At 41.3% G+C, this 21645-nt stretch overlaps 2 protein-coding genes across 3 annotated transcripts in view; both read left to right on the top strand.

The window, feature by feature from the left end:
• pnisr (PNN-interacting serine/arginine-rich protein) overlaps positions 1 to 5890 on the top strand; it is a 9428-nt gene extending 3538 nt beyond the window's left edge. For both annotated transcript variants that reach the window (XM_050046241.1, XM_050046242.1), the window contains exons 6-12: positions 1311 to 1492; positions 1705 to 1845; positions 1942 to 2041; positions 2662 to 2715; positions 3076 to 3270; positions 3845 to 4970; positions 5537 to 5890. In XM_050046241.1, coding sequence (XP_049902198.1) covers positions 1311 to 1492; positions 1705 to 1845; positions 1942 to 2041; positions 2662 to 2715; positions 3076 to 3270; positions 3845 to 4970; positions 5537 to 5570 — 1832 coding nt within the window. In that variant the 3' untranslated portion in view covers positions 5571 to 5890. The remainder of the gene's footprint in view (positions 1 to 1310; positions 1493 to 1704; positions 1846 to 1941; positions 2042 to 2661; positions 2716 to 3075; positions 3271 to 3844; positions 4971 to 5536) is intronic.
• A 2865-nt stretch (positions 5891 to 8755) lies between these two features.
• On the top strand, positions 8756 to 19849 carry coq3 (coenzyme Q3 methyltransferase). Its single transcript, XM_050047673.1, has 6 exons — positions 8756 to 9012; positions 10968 to 11105; positions 13219 to 13318; positions 15209 to 15478; positions 16292 to 16451; positions 19162 to 19849. Exons 1-6 carry the CDS (start codon positions 8840 to 8842, stop codon positions 19347 to 19349), a joined length of 1029 nt encoding a protein of 342 aa, XP_049903630.1. The 5' UTR covers positions 8756 to 8839; the 3' UTR covers positions 19350 to 19849.
• The last annotated feature ends 1796 nt before the right edge of the window (positions 19850 to 21645 follow it).

The raw sequence follows: 21645 nt of genomic DNA, 5'->3' as shown, positions 1-21645 counted from the left end.
TTTGATGATCTGAAACATTTAAGTGTGGAAAACATGCAAAAAAGTAAGAAATCAGGAAGGGGGCAAACACTTTTTCACACCACTGTAAGTATGTTTTGTACTATCATTAGGTACTGTGCATTATTAAGTACTGCATAGGTTTTTTGTCGTCATGTATAAGTTGTCATTAGTTGTCAGTTGTCATAATTAATGTGAAAGACATAAACAGCAGCAAAATCAAAACACCCTTTTATCTGTCAAATTATGGAACTATTATAACATTAGCAAAAATGCTAAACATTACCTGATTCCAGCTTTTAAGTTTTGAAGAATTGCTGCTTTTCAGAACATTTCTAGGTGTGGGATTGTTGGTGGAACAAAAACAGTCCGTTTCTTGAGAGCACCTTAAGTTGTGGACTATTTACTGACATTTTATAGGCCCACTGAGCAATCAAGAACATCTTCATTCGAGTAATTGATAATGAGAATAATCATTAGTTGCAGCTGTATGTAACATACAGTGTTCAGATCAACTCATTCCTTAGAAAAAGTTTTTTATGGAACAGTGTTTAGAGCTGAGTGCTTGAAAAATGAAAGCACATCAATGCAAACAAACTGCCACTGAGTCCGAACGAAAGACAGCACTAAAGCCTTTTCAGGTAATGATTATTATTTTGTAAATGCTTTGTTTAGTAGGAGGTTAGCGAAAATAGTTTGGATTTTCATCGGCCCACAAATGGTTACAAGACACTTGTATACTTCTGGATCAGTGTCGGTGACAGCATCCAACAAAAAGCTGCCCATGCCCAAATTCATTGCAGTAAAATGTATCGTTGTCCGTAACATCTTCTGCACTCATACTTTGGAATGCCATTTTCACTGTTAGAAATATAGCTGGTTAACAATACAAGCAAAAAGAATAAGAAAGTCCTGTTATTGAGCGGCATCTGAAGCCCACCCCCGGGCAATCTAAAATGGCTAGTAGTTGTCCCTTGCCTCAAACTGTGTCACTGTCAGGTCAGATGACGCTGCTGGATGCAGGAAGAACAACAGATTTTGCAGCTGCAAACTCAGCTCTCTGGGTCAATATAGCACACACTGAGAAATGTATTACTTCAGTCGACTACTTTTAACATCAACACTGATTAGACATCCACATAAAAGGTGGTGAATTTTCCCTTTGATAAAACAGGAATCAAAGTTCATCTCAGGAAACGGTCAGCATGGTAAAAATTCACTTACAAGTGTGTAGTGGCTCAAAAGGGGTTTATGAATCTTAACAACGTGGCGGTATGTGTTTAACTAATTTTGACCTTGTATTTCACCTTCAGATGCGGTAAAAAGGCGCACACTACCTGCATGGATCCGAGAGGGCCTTGAAAAGATGGACAGGGAGAAGCAGAAGAAGCTGGAGCGAGAGCGAATGGAGAAGGAGCGTGCAAAAGATGATGGCAAAGAGCATGAGGCAGACGAGGAAGGGGATGGGCCACGCGTGCCCCGCAAGAGTAAATTTGTAAGCAAGTCATTTCTGGCCTTGACAGCAAAACAGTTTCCTTTGAAAAGCAGTTTACACTTTTTGTGTTAAGTTTGTGATGAAAGGACTTCCAGGGTCATGAACCGTTTTCTCTGGCACATGTATCTGGACTAACACAATGGTTTCCTACCTTCACAAATGATGCAAGCTTTGCTGCTTGTTGATTAAAGCCTTGCCTCCGTCTCCATCAGGACAGTGATGATGAGGGGAATGATGACAATGATGATGAAGAAAAGGCCTCCATCAAGAAAGAATTTTCTGGTCGAAGCCCATCGCCTCCTGCAGAGGACAGTGAACCTGAAATGACTGACGAGGAAAAGGAGTTCCAGCTGGTCAGTTTGATCATTCAGATGATCTTCTCTGCATATTATTTTGAAGAGGATTCATCGTGAATCATGTATTTAATGTTCTTTTACCCCTGTCTTCAGATGATCATCACAAAAACACTTCTGACAGAGATCCTTCTGGAGGTCACCAATGAAGAGATTCGGCATGTAGCCAAAGAGACTCACCGAAAAGCCACTCGAGGTCTGCTCTCGTCTTTTCCAGTTTATGCATCATCTATGCTTGTCACCAGGACATTGTATTTAAATCTGAAGAGAATTCATATTACATAATAATGTGCATAATAATATCTTTAAGTGAAACTCAATTATGCCCTGTAAACTAGGGTGATTGAGCGGCAAACATGGGCGCTATGTCTGATACACATTTTCAACCATTCTCTGCTAATGCATCAGAAGGAGAGAGAGCAGAGCAATGCTTTATACAAACAGTATTTGAAAATCTGCTCTTCTGGTACATGGTACAAGGTCCTGCTCAAAGACTTTATGATATGACTGAATAATTCTCAGCACTGAGTGAGAATTAGTGACTTCCTCCATTGAAGCGACTGTGCATTAGTACAGATTGGTTCTTTCCCTCCTGTCCGACTGTTTGACTTTGATTGTTTGACAGAATTGTGTTTGTTAACCCTTTCTCTTTTCTCTATTTTTTTTGTTTTGTTTTGTTTTCTTCTCTTGTTACCAATGACAGCTCTTGTGAATAGTGCTTTATCTTTGACCCCCTTCTCTAGCGACTCTCTTGCCTTTGAGAAAATGGCAGTATGTGTTTTAACATGTTGTTCCTGTTGTTGATGTGAATCAAAGCTCCTGCAAAACAGCTGGCACAGTCAAGTGCACTGGCTTCTCTGACTGGTCTCAGTGAGTATCCCTTTTTCTGTCACTGGGGGGGGGAGGAAAGGAAAATACTTAAACTTATGAATTTATGTTGGGGTAGGAACATGGGAAACACTATTAGCACAACACTTAAAAGAAGTGGAATCTCAGAAGATAGAAGCATGCCCTTGAATTCAAAGTATTTCTATTAGTTTTTCTGTCAGGCTACATGTATTAGTTTGTTTTTAAGAGCGTTATCAGAGTGAAGTTGAAAATGACACAGGATTAAGTGCCTTTCAGTGGGACGGGGGGTTGGGATTGAGGGCTTTAAAAGTGAAACCTGATTGTGAGAATATGTCTTCGCCCTAACCAACACTCAACAACCCGGGGGCTCTGTTGTGGCAGGTGGGCTCGGTGACTATGGCTCAGATGAGAGTGACGACGAGGATGAACGCAGCGTGCGAGGGTCTGAATCTTCTGACACTGATGAGGAGGAGCTGCGCCACCGTATCCGAGAGAAGCAAGACGCTTTCCGCCGCAAAGAGCGTGAGATGCAGCAGCTGCTAGAAAAACAAGCACAAGATGCTCTGCTTGCACGTGGTAAGACATGTTGCTGGGTCTCTGCAAGTTTAGACTAGGAACACACTACATTGCTTGATTGTGTCCTACGATGCTGAAACTATATTTAGAATTTTATTTTGCATATTTTAACTGCTTACATTCTTGATTGGCTTTTTCTGTTTTAATTAAAGTAGGAGAAGTAATCCAACATCAAAGAAAGATGTTGGTAACAACTTAATCAGGAGTTAGGTGGTTTACATATTTCAACCTATGCAAATGCTCACAATGGGACTAGTTAAAAGATCCAAGTTAGTGCTGACTAGTCTCATCTTGAACATCTCTTGAGTACAAATAGGAATGTCCGTTTTAGTTAAATTTGCTTTTGATAGCCCCTGACCAACAACTAACGGCTTGATTTTTAATTTTTAAAACACAACAGACTTGTGTATCTGGTCAAAAATATTCTTCACCGTGAACCGCTTAATGGTTAATCGTGGACATCCCTACTTGCAGCCGTAATTATCATGAAAGTTGTGTAGTGTGTTTCTAGTATTTACAGCAGCTGATATCTTCTTGTTTATTTTTAACCTGAGTCTTTGTTGTGTTTCTACAGAAGACATGGTAAAGGAGAGATTGAGCAGAGAAAAGGGGGAATATGATGAGGGCCAGCCAGAGAATCCACACAAACAGGAAGTGAAGGAGAGGGAGGCGGAGCCCTTGGTAGAGAGACGTAGGTCCCGTAGTGAGAAGGAGGGTAGCGAGAGCAAGCACTCGGGTAGAGGGAAGGAGCGATCAGGGCGAGGTGGCAGTGATTCCCCAGCCAACGGTCACAGCAGCAGCTCCCGCTCCACCTCCAGCCACAGCAGCCGCCGTTCTACCTCTTCCTCCTCGTCTTCTTCCTCTGCATCTTCCCGCAGTTCATCGCGGTCTTCCTCCCCACGAAGGAAGAGGCGGCGTAGCCGGTCCTCCTCACACAAGGCTCGCAGGCGCAGCCGCAGCCACAGCTCCCACAGGCATCGCAGCGATCGCAGTGAGAAGGTCAGGGACAGGAGAAGGAGCAGCGTTGAGAGATCAGGCCGCCACAAGAAAGATCGCAGTGATTCCAGGGAGCGCAGGAGCCGCAGGAGTAGATCCAGATCCAGATCCAGAGATAGAGACAGGGGCAGAGCCAGAGCCAGAGACAGCCGCAGTCGCAGCAGAGACAGAGAAAAGGAGAAAGAAAGGGATAAGGAGAGGAAAAGGAGCCGGGATGGCAGAGACAGCAGTCATAGTCGTAGCAGCAAACACAAGCAGAAGGCCTCCAGCAAAGACAGGGAGAGGAGGAGGGAAAGGAGTCATAGCCATGAGAAAGACAAGAAAAAGAAGGATAAAGATAAGGATAGGGAGAAGGAGTCAGACAGAAAGAAAGAAAAGCCAAAGACTAAAGAGAAAGAGAGGGAAAAAGGAAGCTCCGTAGTAACAGAGGAGAACGGCAAATCAAAGAAGAGGAAAGAGAGTGACTCGTACACGGACTCTCAGAGTGACAAGCACTCCCGGCAGGACAGCAAAGCCAGCAAGAAGGGCTCCGCCAAAGCTAGCAAGAAGCGCTCAGACTCTGACTCAAGTAGATCCCCTACCCCTGAAGTTAGCAAGGAAAAGAAATCTAAAAAATCTAAACGTAGTCGCTCCAGGTCGACGGAAAAGTCTCACAAGTCTGGTAAGAAGGCAAGCCGCAAACACAAGTCTAAGTCGCGATCAAGGTAGTATTCGTTTATTTCCCTTTCTTTCCTACTGTATGTTTTTATTGTATGTGTCATTGTGATTTCTCTCCAGTCCTTTTTTATTCAGTATAATTGCAGTAGCCTTAAAAAGGAAAATTGCTGACTGAATGTTATGAAAATGTACTGTCAACTGCAGTCACGTCGTCTTAACTCTGTAAAGTCAATTCTGATGCAATAAAAGGTTTTAATGCTTTTTGATGGTTTTATCTATCAAATGCAAATTTCAATATCTGTCTGTTGCCTTAGTAGAGTCCAGTAGAGTCTGTTTTGTAGCACCTTGTCTAGATGTGAAATCTTTCTTCTCAGATTAAGGTCCTAGTAATGCCAAAGTGAACCAAAGACATGTCTTGCCTTACACTGTGCACTGTAGGTTAAATGGGCTTCTCTGGAGTCTGCACAACATAAGTTTCTATGAATTTATGTAGTTTTCTATGAGAGTACAGCATGTCTGGTGGACGGGGGGATTTGTGCATGTTTGTATTTTGTAGTCTGCGTGGGAGAATGTGATTGGTGCAGTATTAATGTTATGTCCACGTCTCTTTCAGGTCAACATCTCCCTCCCGTCGTAGCAGACGCTGAGGAGCACAGTTAACCTCCCGATCTGTGCACTTTACCATTTTAAATTCCATGAGTTGAACAGGCTTGTCTCATTATAGAGGCAGTTGTGTAGGTGAACCCCGCTCATACATCTTTCATCTTTGTACATATGTTGTTATTTTTAAAGTGTGACTGAAGAGCAGGAGTTTTTGAATGGTAGGAGTTTTCACTTGTATCATTATGCAAAGCTTAAGACTCTGTGGACACTAAAAGCTCAAGTTGTAACATTTTAAACCAGAACAGGATTAACTTTTTTTCTCCAAACATTATTGTATGTGTCCAATAAAACTGTTTGTTCCTTGTCTTGCCTTACTGTCTCTTTTTCTTAATACTATATATAACAGTAAACAGCATGTCTTCAACACAGAATCACCTGAGACCTGTTACGGCTACCCATGGGTTTATAATAGTTCATACTTCAAAGGACTACATGGTGAACACTTGAATAGAGACTACATACCTGGAGATGTTGCCCAATACCATCAGTGCAGCTGGAGATATTTCTGCTAATATAATGTGCTGCAGTGCAGATTTTACCTTAAAGCTGCTTTACAAAATAGTATAACTTCTCGTGAGAATACGAGATGCATTTCTAGAAACATACCCCGGAGCAATATAGTTTACCATATAACAAGAATACATAAAGCTTGTGAAACATACATAAAACTTGTGATTACATGGAAATGACATTTATAGTCATTGGATGTGACAAAACCCTCACACCGTAATTGTCTAGAGGAATTTATTTCACAAGTTGCTATATATAACATTTCCTCTCCTCGTTTTAGTGACTAATGAAGATAAACCATTTGAAATTGGACCAGTTTTGAGTGTGACCACTGTGGGCAGCAGTGAACTGCAGCATTTGTGCACCGACAGTTTTGTTTTGTCACTTACAAACTCAGATTATTGTTGTAAGGATCCCCACTGAGCTAGACCTTTCTGTTAGAATAAGATCCTTATTTTTTAACCAGAACCCCCTAAATCTGTATTTGCAATTCCACCAGACTTCATTGAAATGAACAATAGTTTTAGCAGGTATAAAGCATATATCTTTTTTTTTTTTTAATTTAAATTTTTATTACATTTTTAAGACAAAAAAAAAAAAACACACACACAAACACCAAAATTAACACAGACTTAACAAAAACAGCCTCATTCCCACGACAAAAACAGCAAAAAATTGACCCATATATATATATATATTTATTTATGTTTTTAAAAGAGGCGAAGGAAAACAAACAAACAAGCAAAACAAAATATACATCCGCAAGGCAGATAGATTCCTCAGAAGTACAACGTTTGACTCCTATCACATATTTATTTTGTCTTTTACAAAAGACAAAAATTGATTCTACACCATCAGATAGGATTCTTTGTAATGATGCAGTTTGGCTATCATTAGTTCAAATGATGCATTCTCTGTCATTAATTTAACCCAATCTCTATATTCAGGTCTAGCTTGGCTTTTCCAGTCATGAAGAATAACTCTTGCAGCTGAAATAACGCCTGTCATGGCAAGAGCAAATGCAGGTTTTGAAATTTTAGGTAGACATGACCTGTCTCCCAAGAGGCACAGCTGGACTGATTCAGGTACAGGTAGACCAAGCCATTCCTGAATTGTTTTGATTTCCTCTCTCCAGAAAGGCAGAACTAAAGGGCAGACCCACATTGTATGGATAAAAGTGCCTTCATGCATCTTACATTTCCAGCATAAGTTATTTTCGAGTAAGCCCATTTTGTGGAGACGGACGTGTAAAATAATATCGATGAAGTATCTTATAGTGTATAAACTTTCCCTGAGCTTCTCTTGTGAACCAGCCTGCATTAGAGATGATCTTTTTCCAAGAATCCTTGTCAATATTCAAACTTAGATCCTTCTGCCAAATAAGCCTAAGGCTCTCAGTATCGCCATATATGGCATTAGCTGTCATCTTATAAAAAGTGGCAGCTGAATGATTGTTTTTAGGTAATTTAAATTAAGCCTGAATTATATTGTCTTCACCAGGCAGCTGTTTTACCAGACTCACTAAACTACTTCTTATTTGCAAGTATCTCCAAAAGTCAGCTTTGTCTTTTAGGTCAAACTGTGCAGAGTTCTTCAAAAGATTTACATGTTTTGTCAATAGCCAGAGATGATAGATTTCGTATACCCCTCGATAACCATGAGTGCCAGTAAATAGTTTTTTTCTCCACTGTTATTGCTGGGTTATTCCAAGGTGAAGAATATCCCTGTTTATACTGTGAGATCTTTAATAATTTGTGAAGCTTAGCCCAGACATTCTTTGAGTGTTGTAGGATTGGATTAGCCTCTTTGCTCCCACGATTATTAAATATTAGGTTTTTCTGTGACAAAACCTCAATTGGACTAAAAGGGACAGTGAGTTCTTGCTCTATGCCTGTCCATCCTAAATAGTTACTCTCATTTGTCCAATGTCTCGCCAATTTAGCCAGCTCAAAGGCAATACTATACAACTCTACATTAGGTAGGGAAAGCCCACCATTACTTCTCGCTGTAAAAAGTTTTCCTAAATTAATCCTTGGTTTCTTCCCCATCCAGCCAGCATATTTTCACATCTGACTAGATGAAGTAAGGGTTATTTTAATCAAACAAGAGAAGGTGTTTGTTCTAACAGTGAAAAGACAAACCAAGATGGTTTATGTGAGTATTACTTTGTGTCTATCAACTTTGAATGAAGTGTGTTTTACAATGATAAAATTACTGGGGTTTTTTGTATGTGGTCTGGCGGGTTAGGTGATGGCGATTTCAGGGCTGATTCTAGTAAAGGAAAATGGATCTTACTCAGTAGCAAAAAGGTCTGTGTCTTGAGGGATCCTTTCCATAATGTTGTCAGACACTTAAAATAACAACCTGAGCCTGTCAGTGTCAAAAACAAGCACTGTCAGTGGTCACAAACTGACAGTGCATAAATTTCCTGTGTGGCATCCTGTTGAGTAGCTGCCAGCTGCAACGTTCTCTTAATACTGGACCAATTTTAAAAAAAAAAATGTTGTCTACACTAGTCACTTAGACACAAAAACATGGCAAACTAGCTTTCAGGGTGAAAAACACCAAAGTTGCCGTTTAGTAAACCGCTTGTTGTCCCTCAGTAACACCAATTCATGAACAGTAGGAACTAAAGTGCGTGTTGTTTCCGCCCGAACTAAAAAGAGGTGCGCACTTTGGGTCAAAGTGACAAGTGCAGCGAATACATTTCCAGTAGCTAGCTGCAGGTTTGTGTTATGATATCATGTACGCTAATAAGTTTGGTCGCCTCGTGTTGGGGCTGTACAGCCGCAAGACGGCCGCGGTAGGACGGAGCGGGTTCAGCTGGGCTGCGGTGTGTCAACAGCGGACACTGTTGCTGCAGAGGACCGGCTGTGTGAGGACCCAGCTACATGCCACTGTGCCCTGTCGCTTCAGGTACAGTCACAGAGGTGCCACTTTGTTTTTGACTGCTTACCGTCACATGTCACAGTTCACTTATCCACATTAGGGAGGAAATGTGTAGCAGTAATGAGGGAATTTTGATCTCTAACGTTAATCTAACGTTATATGAAGGTAGTGAGCTTTAACATATTATGTTTCTTTTAAAGCTGCAACTAAAACCTTATTAGGGGCTTGGATATTTACTGGGCTGCAAGAAAGATAGGATACATGACTAAAACCAACAGTTTTCATACTCGATTGACTTGTCATTACTTTTTTGTTTAATCAATTGTTATATAAAATAAAATTAAAAAAACTTTCCACCACCATTTATTTCTTTGAACCCAAGGATGCAGTTTGTGTTATCCAAATAGGCCATTACCCAGATATATTTATTATTAAGTGATATTAAAAAAGATACTCACATTTGACACGCTCAAACCAGCAAATGTTTCAAAAAATATTTTTTGCTTTGCTTGATAAATGACTGAAATGTTAATTATCAGAATTGCCGTTTTTCTACTTCTCCCAGTTAAATTATTTCATCACCAATTGGAAAATTTTGTGACACCATATAGATACAGGGGCTTTTAAATCCATGGTCCCAAGAAACGTTTTCAAGGTTGTATGCATCATTTGCTGCTGTTTGTACCCTGTGTTAAAGGAATACTTCACCCCCCCCCCAAATGACAATTTGTATATCAGTTACTTTCCCTGAGTTATGTTGAATTCCTGGAGAAATATGTGTTTTACTTGTGTGCCTCCAGTGACAAGTAATCCAAAATCAGGGAAAATTCTTGATGAATTGAAGTCATAGGGGTCCACGTTGAGCAACAGCAAAACTATATCAAAACATCTGTTTACAAACTCTCACACAAGTCATGCAGTATAATTCAAGTTTCACTTATCCACTTGTATGTTCAGTACTTCCCAAACATGTATTTTTGCTAAAAACCAATAGAGGCTAAGCCAATGCTCTAAGCCACTGAGGTGTTAAAACAGGAAAACCTAGTTGTTGTGCTTTACATTACCGCAACAGTTGAATCAAAGTCCAGCTCAAATTGCCTTATGATGCACATAGTTACTTTATTTTACATCCAAAAACCTCCAAAGGTGAACTTTATCATACAACATCCTCACGTAACGTTCAGCGTCTTGCTGCACAGCGGTCAAAAACTGTTTTTCTTCTTCCGGTGGAAACACCTGCCCAGACACAAAGGTTCCTACCTTATATAGGTAAAACTGCCAATCACCATTAGACCCAATTCACCAAACAATACACAAATTTCATGATCTGCTCCTTTGTATTTACTACAATTGAAATGTATCTATGCTCTCTAAAAAAGCCAGAGTCAATTGACCAAAAACGTAATTTCACCTCACTGAACACAGGAGCTGCTGGTCTACCACAGTCTCAGTTGGTAGTGTTTGTGTTACTGTGTGACTTTGATGAATCTAATTTAACCGTATAAAACACTAAAGACCCACAATAACACAAACTAACTAACTGATCAAGGCATTTTTAGACCACCAGCTCCTGTATTCAGTGAGGTAAAACTACAATTACAATCAAAAGAGCATGGTTAAATTTCACTTTCAGTTCAGTTTTAAATGGTAAGGTCTTCGTAAAAAATGCATGTGTTTAGGAAGTACTAAGCATATGACTGATTAAATGAGACCTGGATTATCCTGCATGAGTTGTGAGAGAGTTTGTAAATGGATATTTTGATATTGTTTTTTGTTGTTGTTAAACTTAATCAAGATTTTTCTCAGTTTTTGGATTCTTGGTTCACCAGAGTCATGCGAGAAAAACAAAGCTGCGTTCACAAATTCAAAGTAACACAGGGTGATGTATTGATACACAAATGATCATTCTGTGGGTGAACTGTCCCTTCAAGTCTCATGTTTAGCCATGTATGGTGTTGATGTGGTCCTGTCTATGTTAACAGTGCTCAGTCAGCCTCCCAAAGCACAGTGGATCCCGATGAAGTGAGACGGTTCCAGTTACTGGCCGGCAAGTGGTGGGATGAACAGGGAGAATTTGCAGCTCTTCATGCCATGAATGACCTGAGGGTGCCTTTTATACGGTGTGTGTTTGATGTATAACATCCATTTCAATAGTCATATTTTTGAAATACCAAGATGTCACGCCCAAGTCACTGTCAACATGGGATTGACTGGCAGAGGCATCAAGCAGTTGTGTCAAAACATAACCTGGAGGAGATCCAGCCTTGTATATGAGAGCAGAAAATACATCAGGGACACATAAAAGAAGCATCAATTGAAAGTGACAAGATTCCTCCACGCATCAGCACATTTTCAGCAAATAGCATTTCAACTGCCCCAACGCTACATACATGCATGTTTTGGGGTGGGCTGTGTCTGTTTTGATTGATAAGATCTGCTGTAGGGGCCCCACAAGATAATCATTACATTACCCATCCAGCCAAGAGCCCGTTGCTGCTCTTCCCTTCCCCCTCTGTGGTCCTGGTGGTGGTGATGATGATGTGTGTTTGTGGTGACAGTATGACAGATCCAGTGGCAGTGTATGTCTGGGTGTGGCTGATTTGCCTGATATGAGTCTGCCCTCAGGGTGTGTCTAAATGAGACGCAGCAGCAACACCACTGCTACTGTTGCTGCGCTACCTTTTAGACTCTGACATTCTTACAGTGATATGGTCAATTCTGACTTTGGAAAACTTAAATTGTATTTATTGAACATGCTGTGGATATGGTAATAAAGACAGAATACAGACATCAGTCAGTATCATTCATGCATCCTGCTCTCTGTCCCCTCTCTGCTGATCTGAGTCACTGCCTGCAGGTCGGCTACCTCTGGTAAATTTTAAGATGCGTGTCCTTCTTAGCTGAAACAGTTAGACTACACACGGACATCTTTCATTTTAGCTTGTTTTTATTAATTTGCTATAAGCCAAGCTAGCTTACCGTGCTTGTGTAAACATTATAGTTCTGGATGAGAGACTGTGGACAGAGCAGACTGAAATATCGCTTTTAAAATACAGAACATGTGTATCGTTAAAGAAGTGGCTTTTTACTGGCCAAGGTATTTAAACAAGTGTAGCTGAGTGTAGAGTAATACTGACTTCATCTGCACTGCGGCCTCTCTGCTGTTCACTGAATCCACTCTGTGTTGTGTGTGTTTTTAGAGTGTGTCCGTTTACATGGAGGTCAGATAGTAATAATAAATAATGTAATGGTAATAAATAAAACCCAAACTTTAAAAAGTAACGATAAAAGAACCGATAATGTCAGAGCTTATCAATACTACGGTCTTTAATAATGCCCCGGGGCTGTTTAATCCCTAGCTGGGCCACTCGGAGGTTGCTTCTAGGCTTGATTTGGCCTGCAGGCCTGCCGTAAAGCCTGCATCCTATTTTGTATAATTGTGCTCCAGCTGTCTTCATCATTCTGAATCCGTGACACAAGAAATGTTAAGGATGACTCATTTGCACTCCTGCCACCTAAAAAGAGGCAAACATTGTCTGGTGTCACTATTTTTAAGTTAAAGTTTAGTTTAAGTAGTTTAAGATTACATTTAGAGGTATTTTTTTATTATTAGCATAATAGTTCTTCACAAAGTGGCTCTTCACGTTGCTTGATATTTCACTCAGATTGCAGATAAGTAGCTTTTGTCTGTGTCTTCCTGTGCCGTGGTGGGGTTGGGAGCTAGTTAAGTGGATGTCTGCAAACACCTAATCCTCTTGCCTTCACTGTTTGCACGAATGCCCTTGCACCCTAGCGGAGCTTTAATGAGGACGATGCATCCCCAGATCTTGGCCTGTTCTGCATGTTTAATGCCTGAGGCAGGCCGTGTGTCAGGGAAGGTAGGGAGGGAGGAACACAGGAGCGAGGTAGGGATGAATTTGTAGCCAGAGGATATTTGTCGTTAGCTGGCAGACACTGTAGCACATGGTGAAATGGCAGTGGTTCTGCCAGAGGATGGTGTAAGCTGAATGTGGAGAATCTCACGGTCTTCAACACCACATACACCTCCTTATGCTAAATAGCAATACATAGACTGTAGATGATTTAGAATACACACATCCTCCCCCAGTATTTTTTGTTTCAGATTCAACAGACTGTGACTGGAACATGATGTGTGTGTTTTGGGGAGTAAAGGGAGGACAGGTGCTGATCCTTTGATTTGAGTTTTAACCCACTGTTTGTTTACCTGTTCAGGGATAATCTGCTGAATGTGCACAGAACACGTCACCCTGGGAAACCACTCGGAGGGCTCAGAATACTGGATGTGGGATGTGGAGGAGGCCTGCTCTCAGAGGTAACTGTACATGTTTCTTTTTGTGAGACAGATGCACCAACAGTGCACATAAGGACACGCAGACAAAAATATCTCCCACTATACATTCTCTGTCCGCTCCCAATTGCTGCCTTTCACGTCACATTGAGTCACTGCTTTTCAGACAGCAGCCTGTTTCAGATTCTGCTTTCAGTGCATTACAGTGCCAGTCCTTTCACATACATACCAGTGGCTAAAGAACATTTAAACGTCAGCCTAATTCTCCCTTTCTTTTGATCTGACTGGTCTCAGTTTGGTGGAGCGGACAGTCGGTCATTTACAGTTGTTTATCTGTTTGTTAGTGTTGATAGCTGGGCAGCCAGGACAGGGCTCCTGTCTCTGCCTTTATTTGAACTGAGGACATACCAGCTGTGTTGTGTGATTTGAGAAGACAAAATCAGGTCCTAGAGTTGCATGGCTCTGTCACACAGGCTGTCATGTTCAGACACAAAACCCCAAAATGTATCTGTTAAGATTGCAGCTGTGGTTGTGTCTCTGGGTGTCTTGTCTCTACAACACTTCCCATCAGAAGAGATCAACTGTGGGAGGATGGAGATCGGCCCCTGGGCAAGTGCAGCTAACCACACAGGCCTGTGTTTACTTTTGTCCAGAAGAGGGCATTGTAGCTCACATCCAACCACTTCTGATGCTTCTCACCTGCTCTTAAATGCTGTTACAGTGTTTTTTACAGCACACATTTCTCCATACTGAGTTCACTCAAGCCCTGAGCTCTTCTCACAGTCTGTACAACAGCAGTCAGTGCAGACTACACTGTGGATCACTTTTAATTGCTTTGACACAGAGGCATTCAATGACCTCATCTTTCAAATTTCATGAATTGTTTTCTTCCCCAAACTTAAAAATCCAACATAACACAAAATTAGCCCATAAAGATAAAAAACAACTACAGTCAAAGTGCCTCAGATGCATTTTTGGACTGCCTTCCTGTACCATGGACTTTTACTCTGAGTGAGCTGGCCAGTCGTTGTTCTTATCCTCGAAGAGCACTTGATTTTTTTTATATCTAACCACATAGTGCCTTAACTCAGTGCTTCACTCCCTTTTTTCCCCCACAAAATTAGCCCTTCTGTGTGGAGTTCTCATGTTCTCCCCATGTCAGCGTGGGATTTCCTCCAGCTTCCTCCCACAGTCCAAAGACATGTAGGTTATTTGGTGACACTAAATTGTCCGTAGGTGTGAATGTGAGTGTGAATGGTTGTCTGTCTCTATGTGTCAGCCCTGTGATAGTCTGGCGACCTGTCCAGGGTGTACCCTGCCTCTCGGCCAATGACAGCTGGGATAGGCTTCTGTACATTGGGATTACTTATGTTACATTCAACTATATCTACATCTTAAAAAGCAAAACAAACCCATAGAGGAATTATTTTTCCTCAGGGAGGTGGAAAGTTTATGACCTCCAGCTACATGATGGTATCCTGCTTAGAGACATTTTAGAGAGGAGATAAGGTGTGATGTGGATGAGAACTTGTGGCCAAATACAAAAGATAGGGTATATTAACACTGTTAATATATATATTCATATATCCTTTGCATGTGTAAATATGTAGTGGATATATGTTTTGTTTTATCATTAGAATGAACTGAATACAGGAAAATAATGCCTACTGGGGCATATTGCAGCATCTGTTTGTTTTAATGTAATCTTGGTTTACGCAACAACAACAACAACAAAAGAGAATAAAAACAAAGACAATAGTGTTACATATTGTAGTGCTGCCAGATATTAGTGTCAATGTGCATTGAGTGACACAGTGTTAATGCTGGGAGAGAAATGTCAATGTTGGGGTATATAAGTTGATCCTGAGATTTTGACTTTTCTCTGTCTCCTCTCTCCTCCTTGTCCTTCACAAGCCCCTAGGTCGCCTTGGGGCAAATGTGTTGGGTATCGATCCAACAGAAGAGAGCATCAACACAGCCCAGCTGCATTCGTCCAGTGACCCGGACCTTCGCGATCGGGTCTGCTACAGGGCATGCACACTGGAGGAGCTCTCAGCAGAAGAGGAGGGAGGAGAGGAGGAGGCGCAGTGTGTGGGCCAGTTCGATGCTGTCGTAGCCTCTGAGGTGGTGGAACATCTGGCCGACCTGGAAACATTCGCCTCCTGCTGCAGCCACGTGCTGAAGGTGTGTCCTGGGATAGTGTGTGTGTGTGTGTGTTTTCCTCCAGCTGTTAGCTCATGTTAGATGTTTCTGCACCAAAACAGTATGTGTCTGTGTGTTCATCTGAGCGCGTGCTAATGTGCATATGGTGATTTTGTTGTGTTTGTTGTGTTTGCATCTGTTGTGTTTCACTGGGAATAGGTGAGCATGTGTTTTTATGTGTATGGGCTGTGTTGAACCTTGACAAGCTTTAGTGAGAGCTGTACATCAATACTGAGAGCAGATGAGTGCTCCCAGGTCAGTGGGCCAGAGGAGTGGAGATGGGGAAAGAGCCTAATCTTCACTTAATGCCTCTGCATTTGGTTGAGGCACGACTCCACTTTCTCTCTCTCTCTCTCTCTCTCTCTCTCTCTCTCTCCGGCCCAAATCTCTCACTTCAGCTTTTTTGCTTAAAAAAAAGTGTCTTGCTGCAGGGTGCCTATGCAGAGATGAATTCTTGTATTGTTTGGATTCATTTTACTGCACTCTCTCTCTTTTATCTTCAGTCTTGCCCACTCTCTCTCCCTGTCCACTCTCCTCCCTCCTCCCCTGTTGTTGAAATTGTTAATCTTGACCCAGCTTGAACCTTGAGGTTTGGCACTGCCACTTTCTGCTCTCTTCCTCGGACTCTGCCCATCTGATCCATTCTATAAATACACTTATTACTAAGGCAGCACCTCGCTTGTGTACTGTACCTATAGGGATGTGATCTCAACGTAAAATCATTTATCTGACTTAATATTAACGGTAAAAACTATTAATCGTTCATAAACTAACTCTTCCTTTTTCTGTGTGCAGCCAGGCGGCTCACTCTTCATCACTACTATCAATAAAACCAACCTGTCATACGCGCTGGGTATTGTTGTAGCTGAGCAGCTGCTGCGCATCGTTCCCAGCGGGACACACGACTGGGAGAAGTTCATCAGCCCTGAAGAGCTGGAGCGCCTCCTGGAGTCCAGTAGGTCCCTCTAATTTCCATACTGGGGGGAAAGAGCACACACAGAATGAAGTGGGTTCCCTTTTAAACGAGAAACACTAGATGTGTTAATAATCAGCAAAAGTGCTCAGTAAGAATAAAAATGAATCATGTAAACACCTCAGTCAGAAAGTGGCTCACTCTGAAAGATATTTCATTCTGTAAACAAGGCCTGGTTTAAAAAGCACACAATCTGTTCAGCAGATACAAATTTGATATGTTTTCTGCACATGTTCATCCACATGCTGTTCAGTAGCTCTAGGGAGATTCCAAATTATGCATTTGTCTTTGGAGTAATAAGTGTTTGGGCCACACTTTGTTGGATTTTTTATTTATTTTTTTTTTCAATAGGAAAAGGAATCACCAGCCCCTGATTGGCTCATTCTGAGCTGCCAAAATGACGGGTTAAATCTAAAATAAATGTATTACTGAGCTCACCAGATGGGAATTTCATCATTTATAGGATCTGACATTATGTTCTATTCCCAGCTCTAAATATGGGTTGAATAAAGCAACATTTCACTGTCTAAACAAAATAAATAAAGAATAATATTTTTTCCCTTACAGGCAGTTACATTTGTTTACACTGTACTGGTAGGGGAGACCAGGGTTGGTTGGCACGTTTTCACTCTGCACTGTATCTCTCTGGCTTAATTTATGTGAGAATATTCTCACCAGCAGAAAATAAGATGTTGAAGTCTCAGATAAAAAATATGTGTTTTTTAATGTACACAAATGTTTTCTAAAGTAAGGTGATTTGTGATTAAAGTCATGTACATTCGTGCCAACAGCACCATCAGGGGCGTCGGTTGGGACAATGTTAAAATGCTTTATAAAAAAATTAAGCTACCAATAGAAACAATTTGAACATTTAAGTCTACAAAAAGAAAACGAGAACAATTAATATAATATCTGCCCATTTTTTAAACCAAAAAACATTTTAAGCAATTTATCAGTAAGAATAGGCCCGTTTCCACTGAAGAAGTTCCTGGTACTATTTAGGGGGCAGGAACTACTACAGGAACGTCCTCTCGCTCGGCCCTCTCAACCGCTGTGTCTCCACTGAGAGCGGAGTACAAGGAAGGTTCCTGTAAAGTTACGGGCTCTGGATGTGACGTAATCGTTGCGTGACCATTTACCGGGGCGACGTAGGGACTCCGTTAGCTGATAGCTCTTAGCGGTGTCTGTAATAACTCACTAAATGGCCCGTGAAAAAAAATATTTTTTCCAGCGGATGTCTTAGTTACAACATGATTGAGTTAACTGGAGTAGTTTCATGTCGTATCCGACAACGGGAGGCTTTTAACAGATGACGTCCTGATGTTAGCTTTGCTGCTGCTGTTAGCTGTCCCTGTCAGCTGCAGCCACTGATGCTTTCTAGACATCGTGATTTCCCAAAACTGAATAAATACCACACATAGCAACACAAAACTGCTTTGCTAGCTCAATCATGTTGTAACTAAGATATCCGCTGGAAAAAATATTTTTTTCACGGGCCATTTAGTGAGTTTTTTTTACATGGCGGCGGAAGCTATATGAACGAGCTAACCCTCGTCTGCTGAGTTTTAAAAATGCTGGCTATTTTGTTGCTTTCTGTTGACATCACATCCCTCCTTGAGTATATCCAATCAGCACCAAGTAATCCCCAAGCCCCAGCCAGGAGTCTTTTGGGGCCGTTCTGAGTACCTACTCCGAGGCAGGGACTTGTTTAGCACCCGTAAAAGTTCCGGAACTCTGTCCTTCGGGGGTGGTTCCTGCGGTGGAGACACGCACCAACGGCCCCGGCCCCGTAAAATTACCCTGAAGTTCCTGCGGTGGAAACGGGCCTAATGACTAATTCATTTTGCCATTGACCTTTCAGAATAATGATTGTTTTTAATATCTTCACGTCATCAGTATCGGCCAATATCGGCTTTAAAATGAACTATTGTAATCAGCCAACATGCTTTTTCTTATTTTGCACAATGAATGAATATTACATACATTGAAATGCATCGTATTTCATGTCTCCATCTGCGGGTGGGCCATCACACCACAGAGTATGCATGCATAATATGATGTTAATTCTACTACAGAAGAGACAGGAAAAACAGGAAAACAGTGGATATATTGATATCAGTACCGGTTATCGGTCAAATGAGTGTTTACATATCAGCATATCAGATATTGGCAAACAATCTAATATCGTGCATCCTTTAATAGAATTGTTAGTCAGCTACCATCACTCATCACAGACTTTCAGATCTTGTATCAAAATATAGCTGATTTCTGTGTCTGTTAACTAGAAGTAACACATTTCTAATATCTCTAACAGTTTTACAGTACGTTTAGTCCACAGACATCTTTTTTTTAAACTTTTGATTCTATAAAACTAAAATGCCTCCACTAAAAAAGATAGTAGCTTTGAGATGTTTTGACGAAGTATATTAGTTCATGTGAAGAAATCAAACTTTTTGATGTTACATTTTGCGTCTGTGACCTTCAAAGTAGCAGAAAATAGCTGTGTACCAACCAGCCCCTGTCTCCCCTACTCCTTAATACACATTAATTTAGTTTGAGGAAATTCAGAGGCTGATGTTTAGTGTTGTAACCAGCCATTAAAGGTATAGGTATAAAAACAAGAAGTTTATCTTTGGTGTTGCTGTCATCCTTCAGCCTCTAACCTCTCCCCATCCCTGTCATCCACTACCAGATGGTTTCTCAGTACAGTCTGTTCAAGGAATGCTGTACAACCCAGTATCAGGAGCCTGGAGCTGGACTAAGAGCACCGCCATCAACTATGCCCTCCACGCTGTCAAAGTGAGAGATGATCCCCACACAGAGTGGGCTGAGGAAAGCAGCTCCCATCCAGGGGATCACACTGCAGCCACACACAGCTGAGCCAAACGACTGGAGAACAACAAAAACAACAAAAAAACATTGAGATGTGTGAAGCCCTCACTTCCCCGTGGGTCAGCTGTGATGCAGCGTATGAGACTGAGGTTATCAAAGGCAAAGGGACAAAGAGCCTGGAGACAGAATTAAAGATGTACTGTATAAGACTGCATTACGCTGTTGGTGTTCTCTCAGCCTTTGATTTACTATGAAGTGTAATCAGTTTAAGATGAGCTTTTCAAGGCAACTGTACACGCTCTAATTGTGTTATTCAGTAGCAGAGCTAACCACACAGCAGCTGAGTTTGTAATGCTCACATGCATCATTTACAGAGTATACTGTTGAATCAGCTTCATATATTGGGTAAAATATTTTGTGATTTGCCATATTCTCTACTGAAGTTGTTGCATTTCTGAGGAGTGAAAATACAACAGTGAAGAATCTGATAGATTTGGTTGTAGCTGAAAACAATAAATATGATTTCATGTTGTTTTTTGCTGCACACTGGAAGGTGTTTTTATCCTTTAGAAGATGTGTCCACATGAGGGTGGGACAGTCACTTCCTCTGGGATTATAATGGGTCTCATGTGGAAGTATTATATAATACAAAGCGAGCCTGTGGCAGAGAATAAGTCATGCTTGCACGATGTTCTTAAAGAGACCAATAACCAGGCTGTACATTGCTGCAGAGATGATTTTTTTTTTCTTCTGATGCAGCAGCTAAGAGAATAGATTTGGGGACTAGAGGGGTTGATGATGGGTTTCAGGGGTCCCATCAAAGCAAAGAATCTTATTTCCCCTCATATAAGTTATCATTTGATAATGATAACCACTGTTTTAATTTGTATATAATTAAGGAAAATGGGGGAAAACAATGGGAACTCCCACATATCTCACATTAATTGCGCTACAGTGGTTCCCGCAGTGGACTATTATTCCCACACTACTTCAGCTGTCTACAATAAACACTCCTGCTCTAATGCGCGCTCCCTAAAGCCGCGGGAGTGCGCACCTAACTTGCAGTAGCCATGGCTGCAGTGGGGACTTTGAAGTGCATCACCGTGCCTGCCATAGATTACATGCACACCGTCAGGTCATCCTGTTCTGGTTAAATACTCCAGCTCTTATCGACCTGAACAGATTGGCACCTGTTGGCCGGAGGGAGACGGGATTTGATTGGCACCAGGGTGGCACGAGTGATGTAAGCTGTAGGATCTATTCTGGAAGTTGTCTCCATCCACCTCTCGGCATGCTCCAACAGATTCACAGGACAACCGGTGGATTTATCCGTCAAGATGAATTTCTTCATACACTTCCGAGGTTGTTGCAGAGTGAGTAGACTTTCCATTCTGCCTCTGATTACATCCATATATCTCCCATGTTTACATTATTCATATATTGATTATTAACTCAGTCTGGACCTACAGCAGGTGATCTGTGACACCTGCCCTGAACTGATATGCTCAGATTAGAAAGTTTCCTCCTCTGCATAGTTTGCAATTTAGCATTTTTAGACCTATATTGCACAAAGATTATAACACTTTTCAAATTGATCATTTCTACCTTTATTCATATGTTGGCCAATAAAGAGTTTTTGCAGTTTTAATCATTCAAAGGTAAACAAGTAAACTACACACTACAGCAGATAGGTGAAGGATGCCGTGGTCCCTGCACAGGCTGCCACACACACACTTTAATGTCTTATATTAACATCACGTAATGCTGTTAGACATAATGGCCAATAGGCTATGTGTTCATCATGGTGAGCCACTGGTTTCACTGGGATGCGGGGGGCTCGTCAGGGCGGGGTGACTCCTCCGCTGGAGCAGACAATAGGCCAGCTCCGTCAAGCCACCACAGTTTGGCTCGTTAACACCGGATGTTGCTCGAGTTGGCCGTGAAAATAAAAGCATGAGGATTTTACACAGCGTTACTTTAGTTCAAATTGTAGGCCCTTGTTTACCTTGAGTAATTGGCTGTTATTAGGATGTATGTAAATGGAATTTTATAGAAATGATAGTAGTGTAATATCTGATGATAGACAGAAATTAGAATCCTAAATCAAGGTTCATGGAAAGCCCTTTTCAGAACTTAAATCAGATCTCCTCAAACTACTATTTCTATGGTAAATAATGAGGTTTCATGCTCATATATACCACAATATTTGTAGACATAATTATTATTTAACCAAAGCTGTGTGAAAAACTTACAGAGAGATGGAACAATGTAGTAAGCTAATATAAAATGTAAATTGTATATGACCAAAATCATGAACTGTGGGCTGTTTCGGGAGAGGCAAAAT

The sequence above is a fragment of the Epinephelus moara genome, chromosome 6, assembly GCF_006386435.1.
Source record: "Epinephelus moara isolate mb chromosome 6, YSFRI_EMoa_1.0, whole genome shotgun sequence".
Taxonomy (NCBI): Eukaryota; Metazoa; Chordata; class Actinopteri; order Perciformes; family Serranidae; genus Epinephelus; species Epinephelus moara.
The sequence above is the reverse complement of the archived record's forward strand: the minus strand, read 5'-3'. Positions and strand labels throughout refer to the sequence as shown.